The sequence below is a fragment of the Esox lucius genome, chromosome 12 (genome assembly GCF_011004845.1).
Source record: "Esox lucius isolate fEsoLuc1 chromosome 12, fEsoLuc1.pri, whole genome shotgun sequence".
NCBI lineage: Eukaryota > Metazoa > Chordata > Actinopteri > Esociformes > Esocidae > Esox > Esox lucius.
Window position 1 is genome coordinate 6,384,244 of NC_047580.1, and position 27,648 is coordinate 6,411,891.

Sequence of the window (27,648 nt, forward strand, 5' to 3'; positions counted from 1 at the left end):
TTAGTGGAAAAATATGTATACAGTGCTGACATTATTGTCAATACATTACAGTCAAAAGATGAATGTTATATTGCTGACATTTGTTTCACTGGGTTGGTGTTTATGTCTACACCCAATTGTCACCCAATTGACAAGTTTTGAGAAATGCTGTCATTGTAAACAGGGATGGTAAAGTCATGTCATACAAGGCAATAAGTAAGTGTATATGGAAAACCATTCACAGTTCAAAAGTATAATCATATTGCTACAGCAGTCAATCAAGAAAAGAAGGACTGAATTTGTGTGCCACCTGTGGTATTTATGATTGTACATCCACTGGTATGAAAAAATACTTATTATTATTCTAATTACAAAACTGGTTTCTAATAAAAATGAGGCTCCTCAAAGTTTTGTAGCATAAGGGAAGGTGGGGTAAGATGAGCCAATGGGTAAGTTGACTCACCACCAGAAACCGTACACAATTTTTGACAATTGACCATATATTCAGGAAGAACCCATAATTTCCAACTGGCTTTCCAAGTGATGAAAGGTGCATGGGGAAAACCTTTTTAATTGTCAAAGTACATTTGTATATGTCAGGTTTCTGTTAAATCAAAGCACATTTTTCCAGGTCTAAAAATACATGTCATACATGTTGGTGAATTGCTACTGTACAAAAATTTGCCCTCAATTGCTAAGCTAGGCACTTTGTTGTGGTTGTGGGCAAAATTAGCCAAATGCTCTGTGGTAAGTTGAACCAATGGTTCACTTCGCCCTACCATGAGATAAGTTATGTTTTGCATGTTTGAAATATTATTTCAATGTAAAACTGCATACCTGAAAATGTATTTCTTATTTGAATTATTGTAGTATAGCTATCATGCCACAAAACATTTGCGAATTTCAAACCTCTGATGGATTCTTCCATTTTTGTAAACTGACATTATATTCTGTATGGTATTTTTATTTTAAAACACTTAGAATCAGAGTCAATTATTGTACTGTGACATTGGTTTTATATTTGTGAGGGAAAAAAACCAATGTTAAATATTCAACACCTACATATTAATATTAGTTAAAACCACCTTTTGATTAAATAAAAGATTAAAGTAAGTATGTGCTAGATTCAAGCATGGATCACTTTTTTGGAGTTAGTAACTGGTTTATAAGTGCAACTTTGGGGTTGGTGATGCCAACAAAATGTAATACATTTTCACACCATTGAGTAATAACAGCTGCATTTTGTAATAAACAGCTTGAAGGCAATACATAATAAATGTCCCTGCATTTTGTAATAAATTATTACATCATGCTGTGATTATTACAAAATGTGGGAGTTAGACAATTATTTTTATGAAAATGTAATAATACGGTTCATTATGTAATAACCAACCAAAGTGGATGTCCTCATCTGTACAGTTACAATTTTAACAATTAAACTACATTTTTCATCATTTGATATGCTGTCTTTGTACTATTAAATACAGAGATAAATTATTTGCACATCATTGCATTCTGTTTTTATGTGCAATTTACGCACCATCCCAACTTTTTTGTAAATGGGGTTGTACAATAAGACATCACATCAATGCCAATAAGTTATTTTGACTTGCTTACAAATGGTTTGTTGGCATGTCGGTGCTCTGTAATTGTAGTTTTGGAAACAGGGCAACCTCCAGTTTAAACACTTGATTTGTATGTTCTCTGACCTTCCCCATGTTGATAGATGACAGAGTGGCATGTGTTCTTTCTTTTCAACAATTCAATTTGACCTAAATTAAAGGTTACTTTTCTCTAATGTTTAGAATGTAGGATCAATCTGATATCATAGACCCTTTTCTCATAATAATCAAAAGGGCCAATCTACCTTGGCAGTGTATCTTGAGGTTATTTGCTGTGCGGCATATATTGGAATGCTGTATTCAATCTATACAATTTATGCATATTGTATTATTTCTAGGTGTTGAGATAGTAACTCTACATTTTATTATAGTAGACATACATGGATTATTGAATATCCTATCGATGTTAACTTCCATATTTTGAAGTTTAGTTATATAATTTGAAATAGCAACTAAAAAAACGTTAGGGAAAGGCTTCCCTTCATATTTGTTCTTGATATTTGTTAACAAGGATACAATATTTTAAATGACCCAGTGATTTTTTTAATGGGAGCAGATTATTTTGGATTTACAACATCTACAGTAAACTTCTGGTGTTCCGTACAGTTTACCCCAACTGCTGCGTTCAAACGAGGCTTAAAATGACAACCAACCAACTATAGCAAATGTGTTAGCATCAAAATCCGGGCTTTTAACCGGAAAAACTGGCCCCTCTGACGCTGTATGGTATACCGTGAGATGTCACAATGTGCGGTATAGCGCTTGTAATATCTCATGTAATTCACGGTGTTCCGGACAGCGTTTTTTCGCCCGTGATTTGGGATCTCGTGAATTAAGACACATTTGACCACAAAACTTACACAAAACCTTATTTATTCTCATATTATACAAATAATTTAGTGAACAGGGCCCCTAACAGCAAAATCTGTGCCTACCAAGTACAAATGTAGGTAGTGGCCTACACTGCAGTTTGACAGCACGACAACAAGCAGTATTTATGAAATCCTGTGGGGAAAACGTTTTGGTCAGCATGGTTTTATATATATTTGACAATCTTGAAATGGTTTTATAGTATTTTATTTCCATTTAATAGCTCATAATTAAAACAAATCTGGTGAAAATATAGGTTTTCCCACACAACGTCTCCCTTCCCACATCGCACCATAGCCTTTCCTTCCCCTCTGCCATTTTTGCAAAGAAATCGGTGTACCTCCGTTCTTAAATCTTATAGCGAGTGAAACTGCGAATGTCTCCACAATTATTTAGTTGGAAAGAGCAGAAATTCTACTTTATTGTGGTATTTAAATCATATTAAACTTGGTAGAATTTATGTTTTTATTGACGTAAAACAAGCTACCTATACGGAGAACTGTGAGTGTACCGAACAAGGTGAGTGCACTGTATCGCCTCTGTTTTTGGGCCAATGAAAATGCCTGACGTCAGTTGCCACCCCCAGTCTTTTCTGATCACGGTCGTTGTCTGGTCTGCTAAAGTCGGTTGGTAGCAGCTGTTCTATACACATCTGTTTTGTTTATTTATTACAGTTATAACTGAATACTTTTTAAATACACGTCTATCCATATATATTCAGGTAGTTGTCAGTTGTTTAATTCAGACACTTATGGGTGGTGATATTTTTCAGGGAGTGAAAGATGGATACGTTTCTGGCTAACTTCTAGCTATCGTTACTGTACCGCACTTGAAGGTTTTCTAGCAGGAAGTTGACTAATAGTCAAATGTGTACTAGCTCGCTATTTATTTATTTATATTACACAATTCATTAATGTACCTTTCAAGCCCGGTAGTAGCTGTATATTCGTCTCTTCTGGAAGTTCATACGAAGTATGACAACATTGCTCACAGCTAGCCGTTAGCTACTGTAACAGTAAGTGGGACAGATGCGCGAGGTGAATGGATCGATCAGAGCGGGAAAGGTAGCTTGCTAGCGAAGCTATAGCAATTTTCTGGCCAATGTGTTGTTAGAGACATCCTAAGCAACAATAGCTAGCTATGCTGAACTTGAAACTAGTTGTGTTTTAGCCTGACAATATCTAACCTGTTTTTCTCCTCAGGATGTCAATGTCTTTGGCTTGTAAAACCATTCATATGTCACCTGCAGCGGGTCTGTACAACCCTGCCACTGTCGAAATGATCGTGAGCCAAAATGATTTGGTTCCAAACGACCAAGGTCAGATTTTGGGCACAGAATTCAACCTTATGGAGATGACAGAAGTGGAGTATACCCATCTTCAGCACATCATCCAGTCACACATTGAGACACAGGCGGGTGGAACAGAGGATTCTGGAGATGCGCGGTTCAACAATACCATATTCACAGTCTGCAGCCCTGCTCCCCAACAAGCAGCCACAACCTGTGAGGCCGAATTTCAAACTAAGTCACCCAAGGACACCCCAGCTGATGCCACATCAACTGACGAGCAGCAGCTCACACTTGGAGACTCGAACCAAGGACAGGTTGACTTCCAGGAATTTAAAATGGTACTTGTCAGTGAAGGGAATGTTATGTCTGGAGAAAGGACCCCCACCACTTGTGGTGAAGTCCCCAGTTCTGTGTTGGCTAAAGTCAGAAAGGCAGTGGATATGACCAGGGAGCACGGCTTGGAAACATATGACACCAGTTCTGCCCAGCTGCAGGCCCGGCCCAACCCACCTGCTCGAGTTCGTTTGGAGAAGAGATTCAACTGCACCCCCTTTGACATCCCCAGACAACAGGATGCACAATCAGCAGCTCTCAGCAAGTATGTTTTATTCCTATATTGTGAGTGAAGAAACCTGACATTCTTTCCCAAAGTGCCTTCTTATTGGGTTACGTTTTTTCTTTCTGTTACAGTTTTTTGACAATGCTTCATCACTCCAATGAGGCGCAAGAATCAGGAACACATACACAACCACAGAAGTGTCTGAGGTCGGATCGGGGCAACCCAGTTGAGTTGTCATACCCATATGGAAGCATGTTTAACCCCATAGCTGGTGCCCGTCAAGTATGAACCCGTAGAGTCAATCTGAGAAATCACAACATATATATTATATTATTATATATTATTTTTTCAGCAAAATGAACTGTAGGCTTGCATTATTATTGCAGTTGCTGTTATCTGTCAGTTCAGTTTTGTTTTGTTCCATTTAATTGCATATTTACCATGATACATGGTGTGCAATGGACTGTAAACATTTCTAAAGATACAAAAATGATTTAGTCAGACAGATCTGCCACATAGATCTTTGCTCTAGCATTTTGCATCTAGTGAATAAAAAGAATGACGCTACTGTATGGCCAATGGTCTGGCTGCTAATGTGAGCTGACTTCAATGAAATATAACCATAAAATGAAAAGAGTAATATACAACACTGAAATAATGTTGAAGTATTATAGTTAAGCACTGCTGGAATGGGCAAAACCAGGCCAACAAATAATTTCTTGGCATTATAGCAAAGTTCTGAGAATAAATTTTCTTTATTACCAAGTCTACAAAAAAATTAAGTAATCTCTTAGCATAAAACAGTGTTTGCTGGATATTTAGCATGTTTTTAATGTATACAATGTTTAAATAAATCATTTATGACCAAATGTGCAATTACTGCTATTGTCATTTGCAGGGCTGAGCTGATGTCACTCATGTACTAAATTACTAAATGTAATAGTTTTCTATGGTTTTGAGGAAATTCTATGCATTAACAAGGACTTTATTCCTAGGGGTTTGGAAATCTCCCTCATACCCTTGAACCCAGTAAGCATCAAGCGTTGGTCATTCCGAAAAACTTCACATTCAGCTACCGGCAAGAAAAGATGACTGACAAAGTGCCATGCTGCCTCAATCCAGCAGAGGAGACAGTTTGGGTAAAAGTGGAAGGTATGTGTGTTAATCTTTGTTACTGTTTAGCTTTAGATTTTTAGGGCACCGCTTACAAAACTGCATGTACCATACACTCTCAGTCACGGTTTGTTTCAATGGTTTACCTTTTCCAGGTGTTGTTTATTGTAGTACTGGTAAAAAAAAAAAAAAAACTTACATCCAAACCCTCTATCGGTTTCAGATGAAGCTGTGATGAGGCCAGCATACCCTGCCAAACGGGGCAGGACCCGTGGTGTCAAGGCCGTCCCCAGAGGTCTCCCTGACGCAGCGGCAGGAAGAACAGCTCGAGGAGCGGTCGCCAGGAAGAGAGGAGTGGCGTCTGTGGAAAGCAGCCTGCGCCGAGAGAGGCACAACAGCAAGGAGCGGGACCGCAGGTAATCAGTCACACACTTGTGCCTACGCAGCCTGTCAGACACAAACTGTTGCTTATTTTGTACCCATGGGCTCTGTTAATTATCTTGTCCCTAAGTGCATTTATCAGCACAGCAAGCCTAACCTTTTAGCGTCACCTAGTGCACGGTTGAAGAGAAAACCCTGTTAGTGATAAATGTTCCTTTTTAGGAGGAGGATTCGCTTCTGCTGTGATGAGCTGAATGTCCTGGCACCGTTCTGCAACCAGGAGACAGACAAAGCAACCACCCTGCAATGGACCACAGCCTTCCTCAAGTACATCAGAGAGGTGTATGGGGACTCCATAAAACAGGTGATGGCCAAGCCTAAGTTGTTCTTGCCTACAGTAGTGTGCAGATGTCTCAGGCAGCTGAAAAAACTCTACCCAAAGAAATGGCTTTCGTTTGGAATTTCAGGTGACTTTAGCACAGTACTATATATGTAGGTCTCCATAACAAAATAAGGAAAACTGAATTTGGGGACAAAAAACTAGGCGGAATTGGGTAGAAATAAACAAAGAAATTAACATATGGTATGATTTCAACAGACATTTGCCATGTTGCTGTAGTGTCCTGTGATGATTGAGTCTTCTTTCTTCAGGATTTCCAGAGCACATTCTGTGGTAAGACTGGTCAGCGGATCAAGCCTAGCAGTGCCTCAAGCCATGTCATGGTTCTCCCGGACACAGCAGAGTCATTAAGCACCCCACAAGCATCAGAGCAGTGAAACAACGACTTAAATATACTACACCTAGTTAATAATTATTCTATTTATTAATTGATTTTACCCTCCATAGTAGCTCTACACCATCAGGTTTGCCTTGGGAATGTTATCTGTCACAAACGCATCAAGTATTGCTAAAGAGGCAATTGTTTTTTTAGGGGCAAGAACAAGGATATAGAAGGTCTGTACGTTCCTTTATCTCAGTTTATCTCAATTATAAATAAATCCCCTCAATGTGATTATTACCCCCCTTTGCAGGCCATGTAGTCACACGTTTTTTTCTATCTTTATCGGTTTGGTCCTTATCATTTATCAGATCTAACACATAACCATAACCCACAAAAAAGTGTCTGGATACTCAAATCAAAGGACCAATATTTTATATTAGCTAAATTATTACATGGTTTCAGACCCTGTTGGTAACATTCCAACATGGTTTGGAGGGTCTGGGTTGTACATTGCAAGTTAAACTACTCAGTGGCTCCTGTTGATCAGGGTACTGAATATGAGTAAGTAGGAGAGATGTTTTATTTTATACAGTTATGTATAATAGATTCTGAGCCGCAAAGCATTTTGCAAAAAATAAATATTTTTGTGTTTTACCGAAAGCCGTGCACAGATGGCACTGTTTCTTTAGTTTAGCAGTTTTCACAGATTCACAAATTTCAGTTTAATTAACAGATGTAATATAGTTCTATTTTTAATCATATGTGTCTAAATTGCAATTTATTTTGTGTTCTATACAGATTTATTTACTTTTACTATGTTATTTACCATGTGAATATTGTTCAGCGTTGCTCTACTCTGTATATACAACTCTTGAAAAAGTTCAGTTCTCATATTGTGATTGTTTATCATATTACCCTGATTATACTGGATATTTGAAAATAAATCTGACTTAATTAAAATTTAATTTGGGTTAGTGTTTTATCTCCTAATTTTGTTATTGCATGAACATTCAGTTAGTTAACTTGTAGAAAAGAGTAATGTTTTACTGAAAAGTGGCTTTATTTGTTATTTCTTACAACATGGTGCTGTAGCATCTTACTGTACATACAACAGTCACCCACAAATAATAAATAGTATTTAAAGTCATGTATATTTAATAGTTACAGCACCAGTACATAGTGGATGTGGGAATTGCAAAGTAAAAAAGATAAAGCACACAAATTGTTATTGAGTTACTCTATTACAATATCTGATGCATCCACTACATGTTTTTATTTTCAAAAGTTATTGGAAGGGGAGGTTTTAAAATTAAACATGTATTCATGAAAAGATAAAAAGAAAAAAATCTGGCACCCAAAATACTTAACAAGCTGCTTTAAAAAAAGAAACGTGTAGCAAGTGACAGAAAATACGGTGGTTGCATCAATATACAAAATATCTGGGCACTTAGGTTTCTTCATTGCCTGTTGCAGTACATGCAAAGTTCCTTGGCAGAGACTTCATTTTGCTCAGTGACACAAATCATATTTTACATTTTGTAAGCATGTCTTGTGAGGTTACACCTGCGGTCTAAGCAGAAAGGACCTTACAAATGCACATTTGCTGCACAGACAGTCACAGTTGTGGTGTTTTAGAGAGTTATATTACAGAGGGGGTACATGAAGTAACTTGGTAAGGGGTGAAACAAGCACACATTTGTACACATGGTTTTCAAAAATAATTGCCTATAAGCACTTTTCCAGTAAAGTTTGTTTCCAGTTGTTTTTTGTAATTAAATTGTTATTCACATTAGATGGTACGTGGAGCAATGCAGGTGTTCTTTAGTGCTCTTGTGAAATGTTTACTCAGCTTTGTCCATATCATAAATGGATCGAGTCTCAATTTTTTGTCTCTCAGTTTGTCTCTTCGCTGTTCACCCAAACTGCTGTTTTCCTTCTTTTAACACTGATGGGATGTTCTTGTTTTCCTCTCAAAATAAATCTCTGTTGTCACTGTTCCCATCTCGTTTTAAATACATTGAAGAGGAAATAATGTGACCTGTATCTCTCCTCTTCCTCCTTTTTACATCTCCCGGAGGGTGGCATGTTCCGGATGAGTGAAGTAATGTTTAATGATTCTTGGGATTGGATGTTTTCCCATGGACATTAGCCCCCTGGCAGGCTGTAGTGTCACAGATTCCTGGGGAGCCCGAATGCCCGGTCCTACCTGTCCTACCTGGCTCTCCGGGCTCACCTGGATCTCCTGGGGATCCATCGCGCCCGTCTTTGACGATTCCATGCACTCCTGGGATACCTATGGGCACAGAAATGGAATGAACCATGCAACAAGGACACCGTGATCCAAACAAAGGGAAAACCTGCCCTTTGCATGCACAGTGTACAGACTGTCATACCTTGGTATCCTTGGTCTCCAGTGGGCCCGTCGATAGCCTTTCCAATGGGTCCCTTATCACCCTGTTCACCAAGATCACCTGTGTAAGAAACACAAATTAATGTTATACAAAATGTCTGGGTGCTGGTAGGAGAACTGCAACATGCACAACATATTGTTCTTCTACACTTTTTCTGAGACTTTCAGAGACTTTTCTGGAGACTGCAAACTTGCTATTGATAAGTCCATTGATTACTTCTGATCAGACTGGCTGACCATTTTAGCTCTTATCTCCTGTTACGTACCTCTGGGACCAGGGTCTCCCAGGTCACCAGGCAGCCCTCTGTAGCCAGGAGGTCCACGGGTTCCAGGGTGGCCGATAGACCCTATTTCCCCTGGCTTCCCTGGAGGTCCGGCAGGGCCTGGGCGACCAACTTGGCCAGGGGACAGGGGCCTTCTGAGGTTGGCAGACAGCTGTGCAATCTGATCTGAAAAAGGGAGGACAGAAAAAGAGATATTTGCAACAGGTTCTTGAAAAATGTTGCTTTTTAGTCATTAACAGACACTCTACAGCCATTTTGATCTGCAAAATCCTCACCATCAATCATAGATCCACACAATTCTCTGATGTGCTGTTCGCTTGCCAGTTTACCCTGACAAAAGGGAAAGACAAGACGGATATTTCATTCAGCAGGTGTCGTCAATGAAGATTCAGTCAACCTGAGGCATTTTCGGTGCAGAGATGCCAACTTTCTAAGCTCACTACCACAGCTTTATCTGTAGTTACTTAAAGAGGTTACTCACAGGAACACCAATCTTGCCAGCGATGCCAGGCAGACCCTGTTCACCCTGGAAGCCCATAAGGCCTGGTTTTCCAGGAACCCCTCTGGCTCCAAGCTCTCCCTGTGGTCCCACCACACCCTTTGGTCCCAGCTCTCCACGTTTCCCAGACTGTAAATAGAAAAACATAGATCTATTGCACATGCTGGCAAAAAAGAAAATGTTCTGTATTTGAGGGAATCAGACAGTCGTTTCTGGCCCGTCAATATTTTGAGGTGACCCGGAATAAGAAACCAACTGCCACATCAAAGGGCTTTTGAAAAGGAAACACTGTAGGCCTGGCAACCTTTTTCCACCACAACGACCGCTAACACTGCGCACTCCCTCGAGAACATCGGTGTGGAAGCAGCACTGCCTCTTCCTCTTCGCAGACCACACGTGTAAAGTCAGTCACTCAATAACCCCATGTCTGACAACACTGTCTGGTTTGATAGCTTAGCCAGCCACTTTGTAGTATTCCCGATGCTCACCAAACCATGACGGGAGGATGGGAGTGTGACAAGAACGCCAGAGTGTGGAGTGTGTGGTGTGGGAGTGTACATATGGTGCTGTCTTGCTTGATAAAACACGACAACAGCTCCTGAAAGGGTAAACACTGGCAAACTCAGATTTACCAAATATAATGACGGCCACACTGGCACCAAGGAGAGCTTCTGAGCCACATCAGCGCCTTGGCTCTAATCACATTAATTGTGAGTCAAACTGTGCAGCAGCTTAGCGCGGCTCCCTTCTCCCCTGTGGGTAGGGCAGAAAGAGCAGGCTAATAACACTAAAGCTACCATACAGCAGGCTAATTAATCCAGTTAAACTTGGAATGTGAACTGGGATACTGCACAATTAGTTAGCGAGGGCTGTCTGGCCTGGGAATAAACACTTAGTGGCAACCTCGGGTCTGTGGCAACACACCAGAGGAAAGATCAAAAGAAAATGTACTATAATAAGGGAGAGAAAAGCTGAAGATGTTGTGTCTTAATAGTGGAAAAGGTACAGCAATACACTGGTTTCTAAGCCCAACTAAATAAGGTTTTGTACTTTAACCCCAGTAAATATGATTATACTTGTTTTGATTGTTATTTACTATATCAGAGGGAAAAATCTGTCCATAAAGCAGGTGCCAATTAATTGCGCGCTAAGACCTACAGATTGAATGATAGTTGGACACTTAGCAATTACAGGGATTCACCACAGAGTTAAGATGAAGCCATGACTCACCTCTCCTTTTTACAAGGATTCACCACAGAGTTAAGATGAAGCCATGACTCACCTGTCCTTTTTACAAGGATTCACCACAGAGTTAAGATGAAGCCATGACTCACCTGTCCTTTTTACAAGGATTCACCACAGAGTTAAGATGAAGCCATGACTCACCTCTCCTTTTTACAAGGATTCACCACAGAGTTAAGAAGAAGCCATGACTCACCTCCCTTTTTTACAAGGATTCACCACAGAGTTAAGAAGAAGCCATGACTCACCTCTCCTTTTTGGCCAACTGGACCAAATGGACCCTGAAAATCAATAAATACATTGACAAATAAGTCACAAGAAATGGGATGACATTGATTGGATGTTATAATTGGATTGAGAGTAACATTTTGAAGAACTCACAGGTTCTCCGTTCTCCCCGGGCAAACCATCACTTCCTGCCACGCCCTGAACAAAAAATGCAAGAACATTGAGTCACTCTTTGAATAACAAGGTTGTTTGGGCCTTCCAAAGATAATTTCATCTCCAAGGATTGTTATATGTCTACATAAGTCGAAAATACCTCCATATTTTCTTTAATAAACCAATATACCCCCCCCCCGTAACCTTCCCAATTACCCATTTATTCCTGATCTCTTCAAAAACAGAACAACTGAATGCCAAAATTAAATAGGGACTAAGACGGAGACAGAATTGTGTGATTAATTTGACCTTTGACCCTCATCACGTGGGCCTGCAAGTCTAGCATGAATGTGTTTTTACCATTTCTCCTTTTGGGCCTGACGCTCCGACTGGACCCTGTGAGAGAAAAAGAACCAGACGAGAAAGAGGAGAGAGAATAGTAAACTGTTGAATAAAATATGGCCAGTGATCATGAAGACCGGAAGCCGGGCTCCATAGATGACAGGCTGTGTCCCTCTGAGTAAGATGGAGGGAGGGATGATGTTGTGGTGGGTTGTGGAGCAGGCCAGCCCAGGAGCTGGATAAAGCTTGGCTTTGTTCTGCCCTCGGATCCTGAACAGGGGGCTCCTTTGTTACCTCTTTCCTGGGTAAAGTAGGAATCCACACCAGAGGGACTGGACCAGGAGAGCCCACACTGCCCAGGTTGTGTAGCATATAGTGCTTTAATAAATGGTGTGTTGGGAGGAGCTGTGTGTGTGTGTTTGTGTTGCGTGAGCAGTGTTGGACAGCTAGGGTGGAAGGGTCTTTCATTGACCAAAATGATGGACTTATTATCCAATATTGGCACAAATGCACAAATTAGAGACAGTGTTTATTCAAGTCCACCAGGGTATTGGATAAGGACGCTTGGAAGCAGATGGTCACTTCAGACAGGGTCTTTGGCACACTCACCCTCTCACCAAATTCACCACGGATTCCAGTTGGTCCCGGAAGGCCGGGGTCCCCCAGAGCCCCCTTTACTCCCTGTTAAACACAACATAAACACCATCAGATTACTATAATCCTCAATAACTAAACAGATATTAGGTGGGGCACATGACAATTTCATTTGAGGACAATCTTTCCCCATCATGCCACTGACCTGGAAGCCTTTGCTGCCCTGAATGCCAATGTTGCCAACTGGTCCGATGCCCCCCTGGTTAACACAAAACACGATGTTAGCATGTACACCTCAGCTTGATCTTTGACCCATACAGCCCCTAGACCTTTATCCATAAGTAAACTGAATGATATTTGAACCTCGCCTTTAAAAGAGACTCCAATAAAGTATGAAATGTGTTTTATATGTTATTGGGGTTGTATGATGACAAAAGCACAAGACTAATTGTTGATGTTCCACGTGGCTTTAAACCAAGGTTGTATACAGCTTATACCACTTTCTTATTTTTTGTTGCTGATGCCAACATGAATACAATAGAAATAATCAGTGCAGTAATAACTTATAATATATTTTTTGAGATATTTCTGATCTGAACTTTGGAGAAGACCATTTTTGTTGGCAGTTGACATACTTTTATTGTAATATATTTCAGTCTTTTTGTCAGCATAATGGAAGAGGATGAGAGAGCAACAGTGTTAGCACATCTAAAATGTGCTAATATCTGTAAGTCAGAAGGATGAGACTGTTTGTGTCCGGTCTATTTCTCTCTCACACAGAAAAGGACGTCTGGCAACATGAAGACATAAAACAACAGATTGTTCATGCCAGGACACACTGTTCAAACCATTTTCTAGTGGTCAGGAAGAACACAGTCTTCTGCTATGCAGACTTTATTATGATTGGTAGGCTTACAAGACTGCACTCATGATAAGTGGATGCTGCCACGTTTCCATGGATACAATATTGAACTATGGCCTAGCTCTAGACTACTTACAGCCACTCCTCTGGGTCCTGGCTCGCCCCTCTCTCCTGGGATGCCGATGTCACCCTGTGGGAGGAGTCACATGATGGTGCAGGCAGATGAGAGGAGCTGATAGAGATGTAATTAAACAACCCACAACATAGACACCCCCAAAATACCCCACTGCAATCCAAAATACAGCCACCCCCAAAATACCCCACAAATGCCCCAGAAGCCCATCAGATACATACAGGAATACCTGGCTCTCCAGACGGCCCGGCCTCTCCCATCTCTCCTGGGTCGCCCTAGGATGGTTTAAAAGAATGGTTTGTGGAGGCTTATCTATACTGCTATTGGCTCAGTGGTTCCCCAATTATAGAATGTCATTTGTAACATCACCGTTTGTATGGTTCTAATTATAGCCACCTGATTCTCGACATAACAGTTGATGATGTTGAATACAACATTTGTTAATGCATGAGTCATCAGAGCAGAGGAATTAAACCTTAGATTGTGCATTACTTTGAAATGTTCATTGGAAACATGGCAGTCATGTATTGTGTAAATGTGTTCATTTGACTGTGGATAAAATGTTTCTGAACCTTCCTAAATGAATATGGACGCTTCCATGATAACAGATAATCTGTAATGACTGTGAGTAATGGTTGATTAAGATGATGCTGTCAGCATGTGATTATGTAAGGAATAAACACCAACGTTCTGTACATTACCTTGGAAACAAGTATGCAACTCCTTTGCAAAGTTCATTTCTCCAAGATAATGTACAGAATGGAGGTGTTTATTCCACTTATACCACAGCATACAAACAACATCAGCAAACATTTACTGGTAGAAACTGATGCTTTCTCATGGTTGTCATGGTTTATACAAACACAACCTACTGGTTCTTACGATTGGTTCAACATTTTATATAAAAAAAATACAGATACAATTTAATGGAATGAACAATTTGGTCCTGTCAGTAGCAACCAAAACACAAAAAAGCTAAATCACTAATGAACATGTACATATGAATAAAAACAACTTGTTTATATTAGTAAATGTACGTTTATGTTGTTGTTAGTCACTTTTAAGCCTACAAATCGATTAAATGATGCCATTTAAATGTAAAATGCAGAGACAAGAATGTAAGACAAGAACGTCACTGGCCTGGATAGTGGCTGAATGAAGCACTGGATAGCATCAATAAATAGAGAACTTATTAAACTAATGACTATTTCGTGTCTGTAGCAACCAAAGCATTAAAAATCATACATTCACTAACAAAACATATAAATGTAAACGAAAAACCTTTCTACATGAACATGTTTGATTATGTTTTTGTTCATTGGAACCTTTGGTATCAACAGGACAAACTCTGCCATAAAATAATCCAGTCTGTTGCTTTCTACATTGAATGATTTTGTGGCCGTTTACATCTTGATTAGGTGTCCCGTATATATATCCAACGGTCCTGTATATTGGATTAATGTGCATTCTAGAACTCACTTCGGGCCAATCAGAAACAAGTATTTGACAATCCTGTGATACATAATGGACATTATTAGGCCATTCACTGGTTGTGACAGCGGACTGGGACATATTCACTCTGAGACATACTTTTCTATATAGCATCATTGTTTGTGAAATCACTGTCTTCATGACTTAATGATGGTTTTGTCATACTCACCACTCCTCCTTTGGCTCCCTTTGTGCCAGCCTTCCCTTGTAGACCCTGAAACACAGACATGGAAACATGAATCAACTGTGGTGTCCAAAGGGAATGTTCCTCACAATGATATCATCAGGGAGACTATGGATCTCTCTTAGTTATTACATAAGCATGTCTCTCACAGAAAACATCTTAGACACCAATGGCCCTATTTTAAAGAATCTTGGGTGAGTAATCATCCTTTCATTGAGATCTGGCATTTAGAAAATGATTCCGATTGGCCTTAGGGGGGAACTTTATTACTCCAACTGATTATTCCTAGTTTGCAATACTGCAGACACAAATTGGAATTTAACTTGGGCGAATGACACATCACGTCATAGAGACCGAGCATATAGAATAGGACAACAGATTGACCCGAGGGGGTCACTGTCCATGCTTTGCTCAGCAGTCAAGGCCACTGAGGCTGACACACTAGGTTTGATACTCACAGGAAGGCCGTTTGGTCCTTTCTCACCGGGCACACCATTCCGTCCAGCGTCACCCTGGCAACACAGAGAAACGCGCCCGCTATGACATGTGCTCGCTACGTCAGCAGAGCAGGCAAGCATGTTGGGAGAAAGGGGCTGCACTTTACCTTCTCGCCGTCGAGTCCCTGGGTGCCATCTTTCCCATCTCTGCCCGGGATGCCCTGCGGAGAGAAAAGAGACGCTCTGCTGGTCAGCAGTCTGATGTGACAGACCTGTTTTCAACAGAGACCTGTGGTTCAACACTTACCGGTTCCCCTTTAGGTCCTGCACCGCCAGGAACACCTTTTGGACCAATTTTGCCCTGATGAGAAATGAAACGAAACAGCGTTGCAGTATTGTCAGTGATCTGTTTGAAGCGCAGCAAAACTAAATCCTGGTCTACCATATGAAGTATTAGAGTTGGACGTGAAGAGGATGTTCTGTCAGAAAAAATATCCAGTCAAAAATACATGTTTATTATCTACTCACAATCTCTCCCTTTGGCCCTCTAAATCCTTCTGGTCCTTTCTCTCCAGCATCACCCTGGGATTGTCAAATGACACACAAAGAGCTTTTTATTGATGGGACCAATTGCAGACACTTAAAACAATGACACAAACCCCACTAAGTAACAACGTCAGACAGAAGCAACAAGGAGAGACTCACTGTCTTGCCAATCACGCCAGTAATACCAGGTTTGCCTCGGAAACCAGGGAAACCCTTAAATGACATTAGACAAAAACATAGCAACAATCAATACATGGGAATACGAAGAATGACAGCCCATCTGATTTCCCCTGTAGACGAGTTACTCACCCTGTCTCCTACTGCCCCCATCGGACCTTGAAGTCCCCTCAAACCACGGGGACCCTGGGAAACAAGACATGGCACAGTCAAGGACCAATCAGAATCAATCGCAACCACCATAAGAACCAGTCAACACTGCATAGCATTGACCCATCAGGACAGAGGAAGTCATGAATGTGTAAACAGCCAGCGTCTGTGTGTTGAGCCAGTCTGGGTCACGGCACTCACCTGCAGGCCCACAGTGCCGGGAATACCTGGAGGACCAGGAGGGCCGGGATCACCCTGGGAGAGAGAACAGGACACAGGGGACAAAAGGGATTTAAAGTTCAGATCGACGCTAGCAGACGTCTTGTTTGACACGTGGACGGAAAATTTTGACCAACAAAGGTTTCCGTGTCCGGAATGTCACTCTTTTTCCTCGGCCCTCTCACCTTCTCGCCATCTTTTCCAACCTCCCCCTTATCTCCTTTGTGTCCCGTGTGACCCTGAATTAAGACAGAGAGACAGAGAGTCAGAGAAATCCAGGAGAAACAAGGGATGTGTATGGTATTTAGACAGGGTGGGAGTCATGAGAAAAGACACAACGCTTGTTTCGCCCTCATAATCCCAGGGATATTTAAAAAGCAAAATCCTGTGTGGCTGAGTGGCCTTGATGTAGAGCGACAACGTCCTGTACACACCTTGAACCCAGGCATTCCAGGAGGGCCGGAGGGACCAGGAGGACAGATGGCGGGACACTACAAAGGGGACAGACAACACTGTATTAGAACATGAGAATGCATCAAGTCAACTTCCCTGGTACAATCAGGGTAACCTCCCGGACTACATTAAGTCATATAGGTAATATCATTTCTCACTGTACACTGTTATGTCTGAAAATATTGGGACACTTACCAACAGATCTCCGCTGCCTTCAGGAAGAGCCCCAGGGAGACCCTAAGAGAGGTTTAGATTGACATGTAAATGAATGTGCAACATTTTCCTATCTCAAAGCATTTCTTCACACCACGATTGTGAGGCCATGCGTCTTCTTCCCTGTGAGCACTGTGGTGATGCTCCAAGGGTCCGCTAGATGGCAGTAAAAAGATACATTCAAAAAGAAAAAAAGAGAATGCGTCTATATACATCTATATTGTACCTAACAGCTGTTCAGGTTACGGTGTCACTGAGCTCAGGACAAAATGACCACTCCATTTGGTCCTCCTGATGACCAAATAGGACAGGACTCCAACATGGTCATCAGGGGAATCAGCCAATGAAGTTGGAACTCACACCCTGTTAAATGGATTAGAAATGGAGGCAGCCCTGATTGCACTACTCATGCTAAAATGCCAATGTAGTCAACTTTATGACATTCTCTGTGACACTGCTTGATGGCAACAATATAACCATGACACTGAATCAAAACTGTTGTTTATGTCTGGACTTACTGGGGGTCCATCAGGGCCAGGAGGTCCAGACAATCCAGCTAGACCCTCAGGGCCCTAGGAGAGAGGCAATCATCAACATGAATTCAGTAGAAACAGAACCGAAAGTACTGCATCGATAGGTCGCCCGTACCTTAACATGTTAACTTAATGCTTAATCCTTAATTAGTCCTTAATGCTGATTGGCTGAAAGCCACGGACACCATATCCCACTAATAAAAAAAACTATCATAGTTGCATTGGTAACAGGCTTATAATAGTAATGAAGCCTTGATTACCATAGATAAGTGCTGTATCCAGGAACTTTGAGATGGACGTGCCTAAGAACAGCTCTTAGCCATGTCATACTGGACCTACACCACACCCCTTTGTGCCTTATTTCTTAAATAAACAAATAATTTTTTTCTTGTGTTCTGCTTTTCATATATTATTATTTGTTGACCTTGGTTATTTGCGTATTGTTTTATTGATCATTGTGGTTGTATTATATGCAATAATATAAAATATTATACTGCTATTAAAAATATATACAAGATTTGGAGTTAGGAATCAAAGCATTTCTCAAGACCTAAAATAGCATCTGCTAACTTTGTATGTGATCAATACAATTACATTTAAAGACTGCTTCTAGTACTGTACAGTTTGGTCATCATTCAGTGGTGAAACAGTTAAACGCGATGATGTCACCCTGACTTACATGCACAACCACTCGCCGTCCGGTAGTGGCATAAAATAACTAAACAGGTGTTTTCATAATTCATTAACCATTCATTAACCATTTGGTCTCAACACTCACTGGAGTCCCCTGTGGTCCCATTCTACCCGGGGGTCCATTGACTCCTGGAGGTCCCTAGAAACAACAGATATAGGTTGGGTGAAAGCACAAAGACAGACGGACAAAGACAAACACACACAATTAAAAGAGGAAACATGCAAAAAATGCCTATGCACACACACAGACACACACACAGACACACACACAGGCACACACACAGACACACACACAGGCACACACACAGGCACACACACAGACACACACACAGACACACACACAGACACACACACAGACACACACACAGGCACACACACAGGCACACACACAAGCAAACACAGACACACACAAGCAAACTGTAAATGTGAGAACGTGTGACGGTGTGTACTCACTGGAGCTCCTGGTCTCCCTCTGCCCTACGGAGACAGGGGAAGGCATATTAAGACCCTCCAAAGGACTAACCACGGTCACACAATGAACTGATGCTAGTTGAAATGTATAGGAAGTAGTGGAAGACACCTGACAGTATGTACACGGTAAGGCTGTTATAGACAGATATATGTGTGTGTTTGTGTGAGTTGAGTGTGTGAGGCAAGGGTGGGGTCAAAGATCGTACATGGACTGTATACGTTTCAAAAGTGTACAAGTGTTGCAAAGTGGAAATGTTTTATTGCATATCACTCTGAGTGTTAAGTCAGAACCTGAGGCTATTGACGCTGACCCTGGGGATATGTGGGTTTTGTGCCTTGTTCATGGGGGAGAGTTTTCACCTAAACAGCTCTGAGGTTTGCAATCTTTTGGTAACTGGCCTCTCGCTCTACTCACTAGGCTACCAAGCTAAAAGTGGTGGTTCCATGTGTGTGTGTGTGTGTTATATTTGGAAGCATCTGTGTGTAGGGCACATAGTTTTCCTTGACCATGTGACCTGTGCAGGAAATCCCGTAGGCCCTATTTGTAGGTTTAGCAGTAGACTGGTGGGTGTGTGTGACAGAGGTACAATTACAGGTAATAAAAGCTAGTGATACCTATTAGGTGTATTAAAGGTGACATAGCCTACAGTGATATCTACTGGCATGTAACAGAGGTTGTATTACAAGTGATATAGGCTATGTTGAAATCTATTGACCTGTAACGGAGGTTGTATAAAAGGTTAAATAAGAAACGTTTATATCCATTGGCATGCAACAGAGGTTATATCACAGGTGACAGAGGCTATGTTGATATCTATTGACTTGTAACAGAGGTTATATTACAGGTGATAAAGGATGTGTTGATATCTATTGACTTGTGACAGAGGTTATATTACAGCTGATAAAGGATACATTGATATCTATTGCCTTGTGACAGAGCTTATATCATAGGTGATATAGGCTAAATTGATATGTATTTGCATGTAATAGAGGTGGGAAATGTGACAGTACTTACAGGAGGACCACCCGGCCCAGATGGTCCAGGATCACCCTGCGGAAAAAAAGACAAACAAACTCTTACACTTCAACAGATACACTGGAACAATAGAACAGCCAGAAACAAAGCTAAAAAAAATCTTGATGTTCTTGTGCATAAAATGGAGAACTTTGCGCAGCGATAGTGTGTGCAATCCTGGAAGAGATTAGCTACATTTCAATAACCGTTAAGAAAAACAAAATGGAAAATGATAATAATATATAACTGTATAATATGTAAATCTGAAATATCACAGACTACAGATCACAAGAACAGAACACTTCACATTCATTATGTTAACAAATGGGTAATTTAGTCCTGATGAACATAAAAATTATGCTTCAATTGAGAAATAAACAAGTCTGATGCAAGAAAAGATAACTCCTATATTTAATGTAGTGTTGCCACACCATGAAATGGGGAAACAAACATTTATTAACCACTGGAAACAATTCCTTGATTTTGATTAAGTTATTATCAAGCTTGTGCAAAATGTAACATAGTGAAATGGGTAGTTAAACCTGCACTGCTTTGGACGGATTAGATGCAAAAGAAAATGTTATTATAAAATACAACAAATATATTTTCCTACTATGAAAAGCACTCCTGTGACCTGATATGACCAATAATGTGTCAACCAGACAGAGATTTGATGCTCTTCTTTTTTCGTTTTTATTTCCCTGGCCACACCCCCCATGTTCAATCGCTCCTTCCCTGTCCTTTATCCCCATTCCCAACCCCACCCCTTCCTATCCCAGCTGTGTTTGGAGTGGCTGTGTGGTGTGAGGAAGAAAAAGACTCACAATCAAACCTAACAGACTGGTGTCACGGCAACCTGCACTGCATTCCTCACTATGTCAACTACATTGGATGAGTGCAGACTAGACCGGTCCATAATACACACACATTAAGACACACACACACACACATTACGTACATATGCAGAGTCATTTGCGAGCACTCATGCACATAAATGCATGCAAAAACATACAAAGTACTTACACACGCATGCATCTGCCTGACAGCACCTATTCAAAACATATATGCACACACACAAAGATACACACGCAGACACAAATCAACACACTTTCTCTTCCTATCATATGTCTGCAATGTGTGGTGGTTTGATTTCCCTGTTCATCTCTCTGGCGGTATTCAAAGTATATCTACTGTTCCCTGCTTGACTTAACTGAAACTACTAACTCTTGAAAGATCAAGGTCTTCATGGCTAGAACAGAACTCACTCTATTAAACAGTAAAGAATCTGTGTATGGGGGTTAAAGACCCTCATCCAGCATACAGTTGTGCTCATAGGTTTGCATACCCTGGCAGAAATCGATTTTGAAAATATGACTGATCATGCAAATCAGTCATTTAAGGATGTCTTTCATTTAAGGATAGTGATCATATGAAGGCATTTATTATTACATAGTTGTATGGCTCCTTTTTAAAACATAATGATAACAGAAATCAAATTGCAATTAGTGTCTCTGTATAAATAGTGAATGAGTTTGTTAGCTCTCACATGGATGCACTGAGCAGGTTAGATACTGAGCCATGGGGAGCAGAAAAGAACTGTCAAAAGACCTGCATAACAAGGTAATGGAACTTTATAAAGATGGAAAAGGATATAAAAAGAGATCCAAAGCCTTGCAAATGCCAGTCAGTATTGTTCAATCACTTATTAAGACTAAGATTTCAGCCAAAGGTGCCAGAAGAATTGTTCGAAATACAAAGAAAAACCCACAGGTAACCTCAGGAGAAATACATGCTGCTGGAAAAAGACAGTGTGGTTGTTTAAAAGGAGCAAAATACGACGATACCCTAAGCACAAGGCCAAGTTGACCCTCCAGTGGATACAGCAGAAAACGTTGAAGGTTCTGGAGTGGCCATCACAGTATCCTGACCTTAATATCATCAAGCCACTCTGGGGAGATCTCAAACGTGCGGTTCATGCAAGACAACCAAAGACTTTGCAAGACATGGAAGCATTTTGCCCAGACAAATGGGCAGCTATACCACCTGCAAGAATTTGGGGCCTCATAGCCAACTGCACGCTGTCATTGATGTTAAAGGGGTCAATACACAGTATTAAGAACTAAGGATATGAAGTCTTTTGAACAGGGGTCAGTAAAAAAAATATCAATTTTTATGAGGATCAAGCCATGTTTTGTTTTATGATTGTGCCATTCTATTATGAACTACAGTTTAATGTGAATCCCATAAGAAATAAAAGACGTGTTTTGACTGTTCACTCAAGTTCTTAACAAATGGCACATATATATTACCAATTCACCAAGGGTAAGCAAACTTTTGAGCACAACTGTAAATCCAGACTATTTCATGGAGGTGGTTGATATGTCTTTCTCATGGAAAAGTCTATGTTTTGTTTTGCTCTGAAAATAGCCTAAATTCCTTCCTCGGCTGGTGTGGGGGGCGGAAGGAACGTTCATTCCCCTGTGGCTGTTAGCCAGGAAATATCAGACAGGTTTTAAGTTGCAGAAGGGCACATTGAATCAAGGTACGTAACTAGGCAGCCAGGTACACACTCACTTCCTGATTAGTGTGACGAATTTGTTAATATTCAGGGGGCTGCCTTGGTCTTAACAGTGGACCCATTTACAGCCGTGTCATCACATGACCCTTTTAACATCCTGTTGTAACTCAGATTTACTGCACTGCTCCCAAAATGCCGCATTCGGTTCTGTGCTGCTAGATAACATCGTCAGAAGTCCTACGCTAGTGCTTTAACATCTTACCACCCCGTCCTTCAGATTCTCACAGTTTCCTCTTCCTCCAAGGAAGACTATTCATTTCCTTTTACATCTAAGGTGTAGATCCATCTAATTCCTGAAGTCCAAGCCCCATGGTGGGAAGCTGTGCACATTCCAGGCGGGATTAGGAAAGCAGCGGCCAGCATTTGATAAATCCCACTCAAAATCACCCAGTCCCTCATTAAAAATGTTCTCACAAAGGGCTAAAGCCAGCTCGACAAATCCGCCAAGACAGGGAGAAAACAGAGGCTTGAGTAGGTACTAGCGTTAGTCCAGCGTTAGATACACAGAGGACTGGTTGGTACCTACCTCAGCTCAGGTCACGCTATGGTAGCAAAACCAGTTTTATGTGTTCGTTTTCAAACGGTTTCTCAAACAAATCCTGCCTTTATCCCTTTGTACATACTGTAAGTTTGTTTGTGTTTGTGTGCATAAAGTATGAACACCTGTGTGTCCCCCATGTGTGTTTTAGAGACTCATTGATGAAGGCAAAGGCAGCAGATTTTAGTGGAAGTGTAATTGAAGTTATTGGGGCCCATCCGAAGACCAACAGCCAGGAACCCTTAGAGACTTGGGGACTTGACTTACCATCTCTCCCGGGGGACCGTCCTTCCCAGCAGGGCCGTCAGGACCTGTCAATCCCTGAGGAAGTATCACAACATAATGGGCACATTAGGAGACATTATACCAGGCCATTTCTTACATCTAAATATGACACTTTAAATTAATGGTTGACATATAATGTCCTTAGGGGAAAATAGTAGCTAGCTACTTTGTGAGTAAGTTAACCAGGTTACCCCCTTTGCATGTCTGTTCAGTCCCATGACATACATTGAGTACTGCTTCTGACCTGATGTCATGGTCCACAGCTTGAGATCAACAGCCGTAAGCAACAATATATCTCATGGGTACATGCTGAGTCCTCTATGACAGCAATTCAAACAACATGTTATGTATCAATAACGAGTATGTGTGTGTGTGTGTGAGAAATAAAATTCCCATGGGCCACTTACATCCACTCCTGGAAGGCCGGGCAGGCCTGGGGTCCCTGATGCTCCTGGTAACCCTGCTTTCCCCTTGGGTCCCTAGAACAATGTGACAGGTCTGTGTTAGACTGCAATGGTGATTGGTTCTCGTAAGAAGGATTGGTTCGGTTTGTATACTCACAGGTTTCCCAGAAAGTCCAGGAGGGCCATCTTTTCCCTGTTAATCAAATGAAACAATATAAGATTCCAAAAGGACACGTTTAAAGTTAAAGTTGAACAAACTCCTGACTGATGTTAAACAAATCTACAGCTATATAATGAATGGGTACAAGTTACAGACTGACTGGCTGTATGAACTGCTTCAACAAACAGGAGCTTGTAGTTGCCCTCTGCCCTAAATCTCCCGGTAGGCAATGGGGAAAAATAAACATTGATAAAATGAAGCTGACATGATGAAATCTCAGGTCGGTTTGGACAGGGGGGGAGGGGAGGGGAGGGGGAGGAGGTGTGAGGGGTAACTTCAGATGCTCTCGCGGGGTTGGGGAATGCATGTATGAATGGGTCCTCTGTACAGCTTGCTGGACTTCCAAGTTGAACAGACTTCACTACAGCAACATATATTTCAACCATCCAATTCAAAATGTATGACAGACATTTCAATTGACTGACATGATAGACAATTCAATTGAATTAATTATTTAATTTTTCCAGCAGGCACTTCAGATACGCCAGGTTTGATATGATAAAGGTGTGCATATTAGATTTATTGAAATTCTGTTCTGAGAGCAGTAAAGTTTATAAGGCTTGGTTTGGTGTACATTAACATGAAGGTACAAGACAATCGACTGCCTTTTTTGGAAATTTGTCAAATCCGTTTTTTATTGTGACTTGCCGACATTGAATCCTTGCATAACATTGAGAAGTTGTCCTTTCTGGTTTAGTGACTGCTAAATGCTACTTCCCTTACACAAAGTCGTTTTTTAGTCACTTACTACTCTTTTTCTTCAGAACTTTTCACATTTTATTAATTTAGCAGTAAGTGCACACTTTTAGGAAGTCACCGGCTTTGACTAACCCCATGACCCTCACATGCCAGGGCAGATCGTAGCGATGGCGTTATAGCCACCATCCCACTTCTGACACTAACGTAACGATTGTAGGGGACGAGGAACAAACCAGGCTTCCAACGTGAAATGCAAACACTGACTCTTAATCCACTAGGTAGGACTGTTAATGAGGATCAAGTGTTTCTACAGCGGGGTACTTTCCTGGAGAGCATTAGAGAGATTTGGGATCTTTACGCTCATCGCATCTTTCCATCATGTGCTTCCATGGCCTATTAATTGTTTTGGTCAAGATGCATTGACCTCTATACTGCATCTATGCTTGATGATTAGCTAAATGCCTTGTTCAAAACTCAGAAGAGGTAACATAAAAATATCTGACCTATGACTTACGTACTTCAAGACAACTGGGAATAAGCTTCATTTTCAATGATCATCCAATTTGAAATTCCAAGTTGTAAACTCTAGCAATATTTTACAGCTCTGACTTTCTGACATAAAGATCACTGACATCACAATTTAAATCATTTTATTTTCCACTTCTGAGTTGTTTTTATTGCAGCACACTTCCCATATCCATCAAGATTGGCATCTGATTGTGTCATCATCTGCCTTTTGGCCAATAGAAGGCCTGTAAGCAGAGTGTTTATGATGAACAAATAACAATCAGGCGGGGCTTTGACTCTCAGGGGAGGAGTCAATCTGTAATATACTGAAAAACTAGAATCCATTAGACCATAATTTGACTGCAAGAACGATACAGAAGGAACACCCATCGATATTGGCAAATATATATTAAAACAGTCACATCAGGATTTCCAATCTATCAAGTAGAACCCTGTTAGTTTCAGGTACAACTGTTTTGGTTCTAAGAATAACCTTTTTGGGTTCTATGAAGAATAATTTACACTGAGGAATCTACATGAAACCCAAAATGGTTCTATATATTATTGGTTGTCTTATGGGTTAAACCAGAGATAATTTTTTTTGAAGACTATTAAAAAAGATTGCAACAACCCTAATGTAGGTCCACATAAGTAAATCTTACAGTTTGTTTTGACAAGTGCTAAAAAGTTACTTTCAAACTTAATTCAATAATCGGACAGCAAAACACAGCAGTAGATTCCTCAACTACACTAGCTTGGTCTCAAAACCAATGAACTCCTCATGTAAGCGGTCTGGCTAACTTACGTCAGTACCATCCCTTCCGGGGGCTCCTGGGGGTCCTGGCGGCCCAACAGGTCCACGGGGGCCGGGTCTCTACAACACCAAGTCAAAAGTTTATAGAAACATCTGCAAAATCAAGTGCTAAATCCCTAAAAACGATTCATAAAAATCAAGCTGGATTTTGTCCAAGCTGCTGTCCATTTGGACATAAAAGAACGAAAAGACAGGATAATCCGTGTACCTTAGAAAACAATATATAAAATGATAAATGCTAAAAGATGAGAGTGGACTTAAAATGGTGTGATTTGTTTGTGCATCATTTCTGTTGACAAAAGAGCAGTGGCCATATTAGTAGGCTTCAACAGGAAACAATACAACACATTCAATCTCCTAAAAGATACAAAAATTAATTCTAACGCATCAGGAAACATATGGTGCCCATCAAACGCATCAGGAAACGTATGGTGCCAAAGTTATGACCATACAACAGAGCGCATAGGCGCCGAAATTAACCAAATTACGCACAGGCAGTGCAAATAATGACCAGGGTCATAAACGAATAATGTAAGTACAATAAAGGATGGAAATGTCACTAATATTTACACAAATAAACGTAATTTATGTTTAGACTTGAATACATGAAGGTGTTGCCGATAGACTAACAAAGATGTCATTGTGCGCTAGGCCACTGATCTCCAGGCTCTGCATTCCAAAGCCTCAGGAAAAACAATGCTCACTTCATCTAGGCCTTCACGGAAAAAATGTTTAAGTGAAAAGAACACAGTCCTTCGCGGACACCTGAGGATGTGTAATTAAATAAAAAAGGACTAGGCATAATTTCTGCCATTTCTCCCCATAGCTTTAAAACCCATCCACGAATATTTTAACTAATCGGCCCTTTATAGGTTAAAACAGTCATATGCACGAACAGAAGACATAGTAACGCCGAATTTAGGAATTAATTGAGAACTTCAGACGAGTATTTTAGTTCCCACAAATCATCTAGGCAGCTTTTACAAGTTAACGACAACTCTGAGCACAGGGCAGCAGATGAAACAAGTGGAATGGATGAATAACGCACGCAATAAAGCCATCGCTTACCTGGGCCGTAGATGATGTCAAAAGCTGGCACAGCAAGAGCAGCCCGAGAGCTGAGAACATAGCCATGGCTCCCCGTTATCCCCTCAAATCCGAGTTTACGCGGAAAACGTCAAACCCCGTTCCCAGTCCTTATTGCACGCTCTCCCCCGGGTTTCGAGACGGACCGCTTCTTCACCTTACAGCGCGGGGCTCCTGAATGGCTTTCACGTTGATTCCAGATAAACCCGAGCCTCCAGCCGAAGGGGCTGAGCTCAAACGTTCTGTGTAGAGGGATGGAGGGGGTGGTTTGGGCGAGGGGCAAAATTGATGCAGAAGGCGAGGTACAGGGGCACGACTTCGTTTCCAGTGAAAGTGGGCTGAGCTATAACTTAATTTAAAATCAAGGGGGACACTACTGCACAATCCGAAACCGACCTCTACCGTCTAACATCTGTGTTGTGCAGATTATACCACATATAATATTTTACGATATGTTAGGGCACATCAATATGGCGAAAAAGATCGGTTTCCAGTGAGAAAAAATCGGAGACTTCTGGGAGGACGCTTTCTTGATCCAGTTCCCCTTGCACCCACCTGTAACTGAAACTCAGATTGGAGCATTCTGATAGGTAGCGAATCGGTTGTCTAGTTTGATAACAAGATAGGCTAACTTTAAGACACTATCCATGC

General features: G+C 41.0%; 2 protein-coding genes across 6 annotated transcripts; one reads left to right on the forward strand and one right to left on the reverse strand.

Moving 5' to 3' along the window:
- Window positions 1-3,039: 3,039 nt before the first annotated feature.
- On the forward strand, window positions 3,040-7,417 carry LOC105013998 (transcription factor-like 5 protein). Of its 5 annotated transcripts, none has more exons than XM_020051589.3 (7): window positions 3,040-3,097; window positions 3,674-4,360; window positions 4,453-4,546; window positions 5,317-5,473; window positions 5,658-5,850; window positions 6,038-6,179; window positions 6,467-7,417. In XM_020051589.3, exons 2-7 carry the CDS (start codon window positions 3,675-3,677, stop codon window positions 6,590-6,592), a joined length of 1,398 nt encoding a protein of 465 aa, XP_019907148.3. In that variant the 5' UTR covers window positions 3,040-3,097; window position 3,674; the 3' UTR covers window positions 6,593-7,417. The 5 variants fall into 5 exon arrangements, with proteins under 5 accessions (XP_019907148.3, XP_019907150.3, XP_019907147.3 ...); XM_020051591.3 differs by having other exon boundaries at window positions 3,068-3,097; window positions 3,721-4,360; XM_020051588.3 differs by lacking the exon at window positions 3,040-3,097 and adding an exon at window positions 3,104-3,535.
- Window positions 7,418-7,669: 252 nt separating this feature from the next.
- col9a3 (collagen, type IX, alpha 3) lies at window positions 7,670-27,521 on the reverse strand. Its single transcript, XM_010875927.4, has 32 exons — window positions 26,980-27,521; window positions 25,903-25,971; window positions 23,829-23,864; window positions 23,675-23,746; window positions 23,250-23,303; window positions 19,867-19,902; window positions 18,834-18,857; window positions 18,466-18,519; window positions 17,673-17,726; window positions 17,137-17,178; window positions 16,923-16,979; window positions 16,674-16,727; window positions 16,471-16,524; window positions 16,252-16,305; window positions 16,102-16,155; window positions 15,925-15,978; window positions 15,704-15,757; window positions 15,564-15,617; window positions 15,418-15,471; window positions 14,945-14,989; window positions 13,506-13,559; window positions 13,288-13,341; window positions 12,495-12,548; window positions 12,305-12,376; window positions 11,714-11,749; window positions 11,354-11,398; window positions 11,221-11,253; window positions 9,713-9,859; window positions 9,507-9,561; window positions 9,214-9,396; window positions 8,931-9,008; window positions 7,670-8,830 (listed from the first exon to the last, which is right to left on the reverse strand). The coding sequence occupies exons 1-32, from the start codon at window positions 27,043-27,045 to the stop codon at window positions 8,646-8,648; spliced, it is 2,037 nt and encodes a 678-aa protein (XP_010874229.2). The 5' UTR covers window positions 27,046-27,521; the 3' UTR covers window positions 7,670-8,645.
- Between the last annotated feature and the right edge of the window lie 127 nt (window positions 27,522-27,648).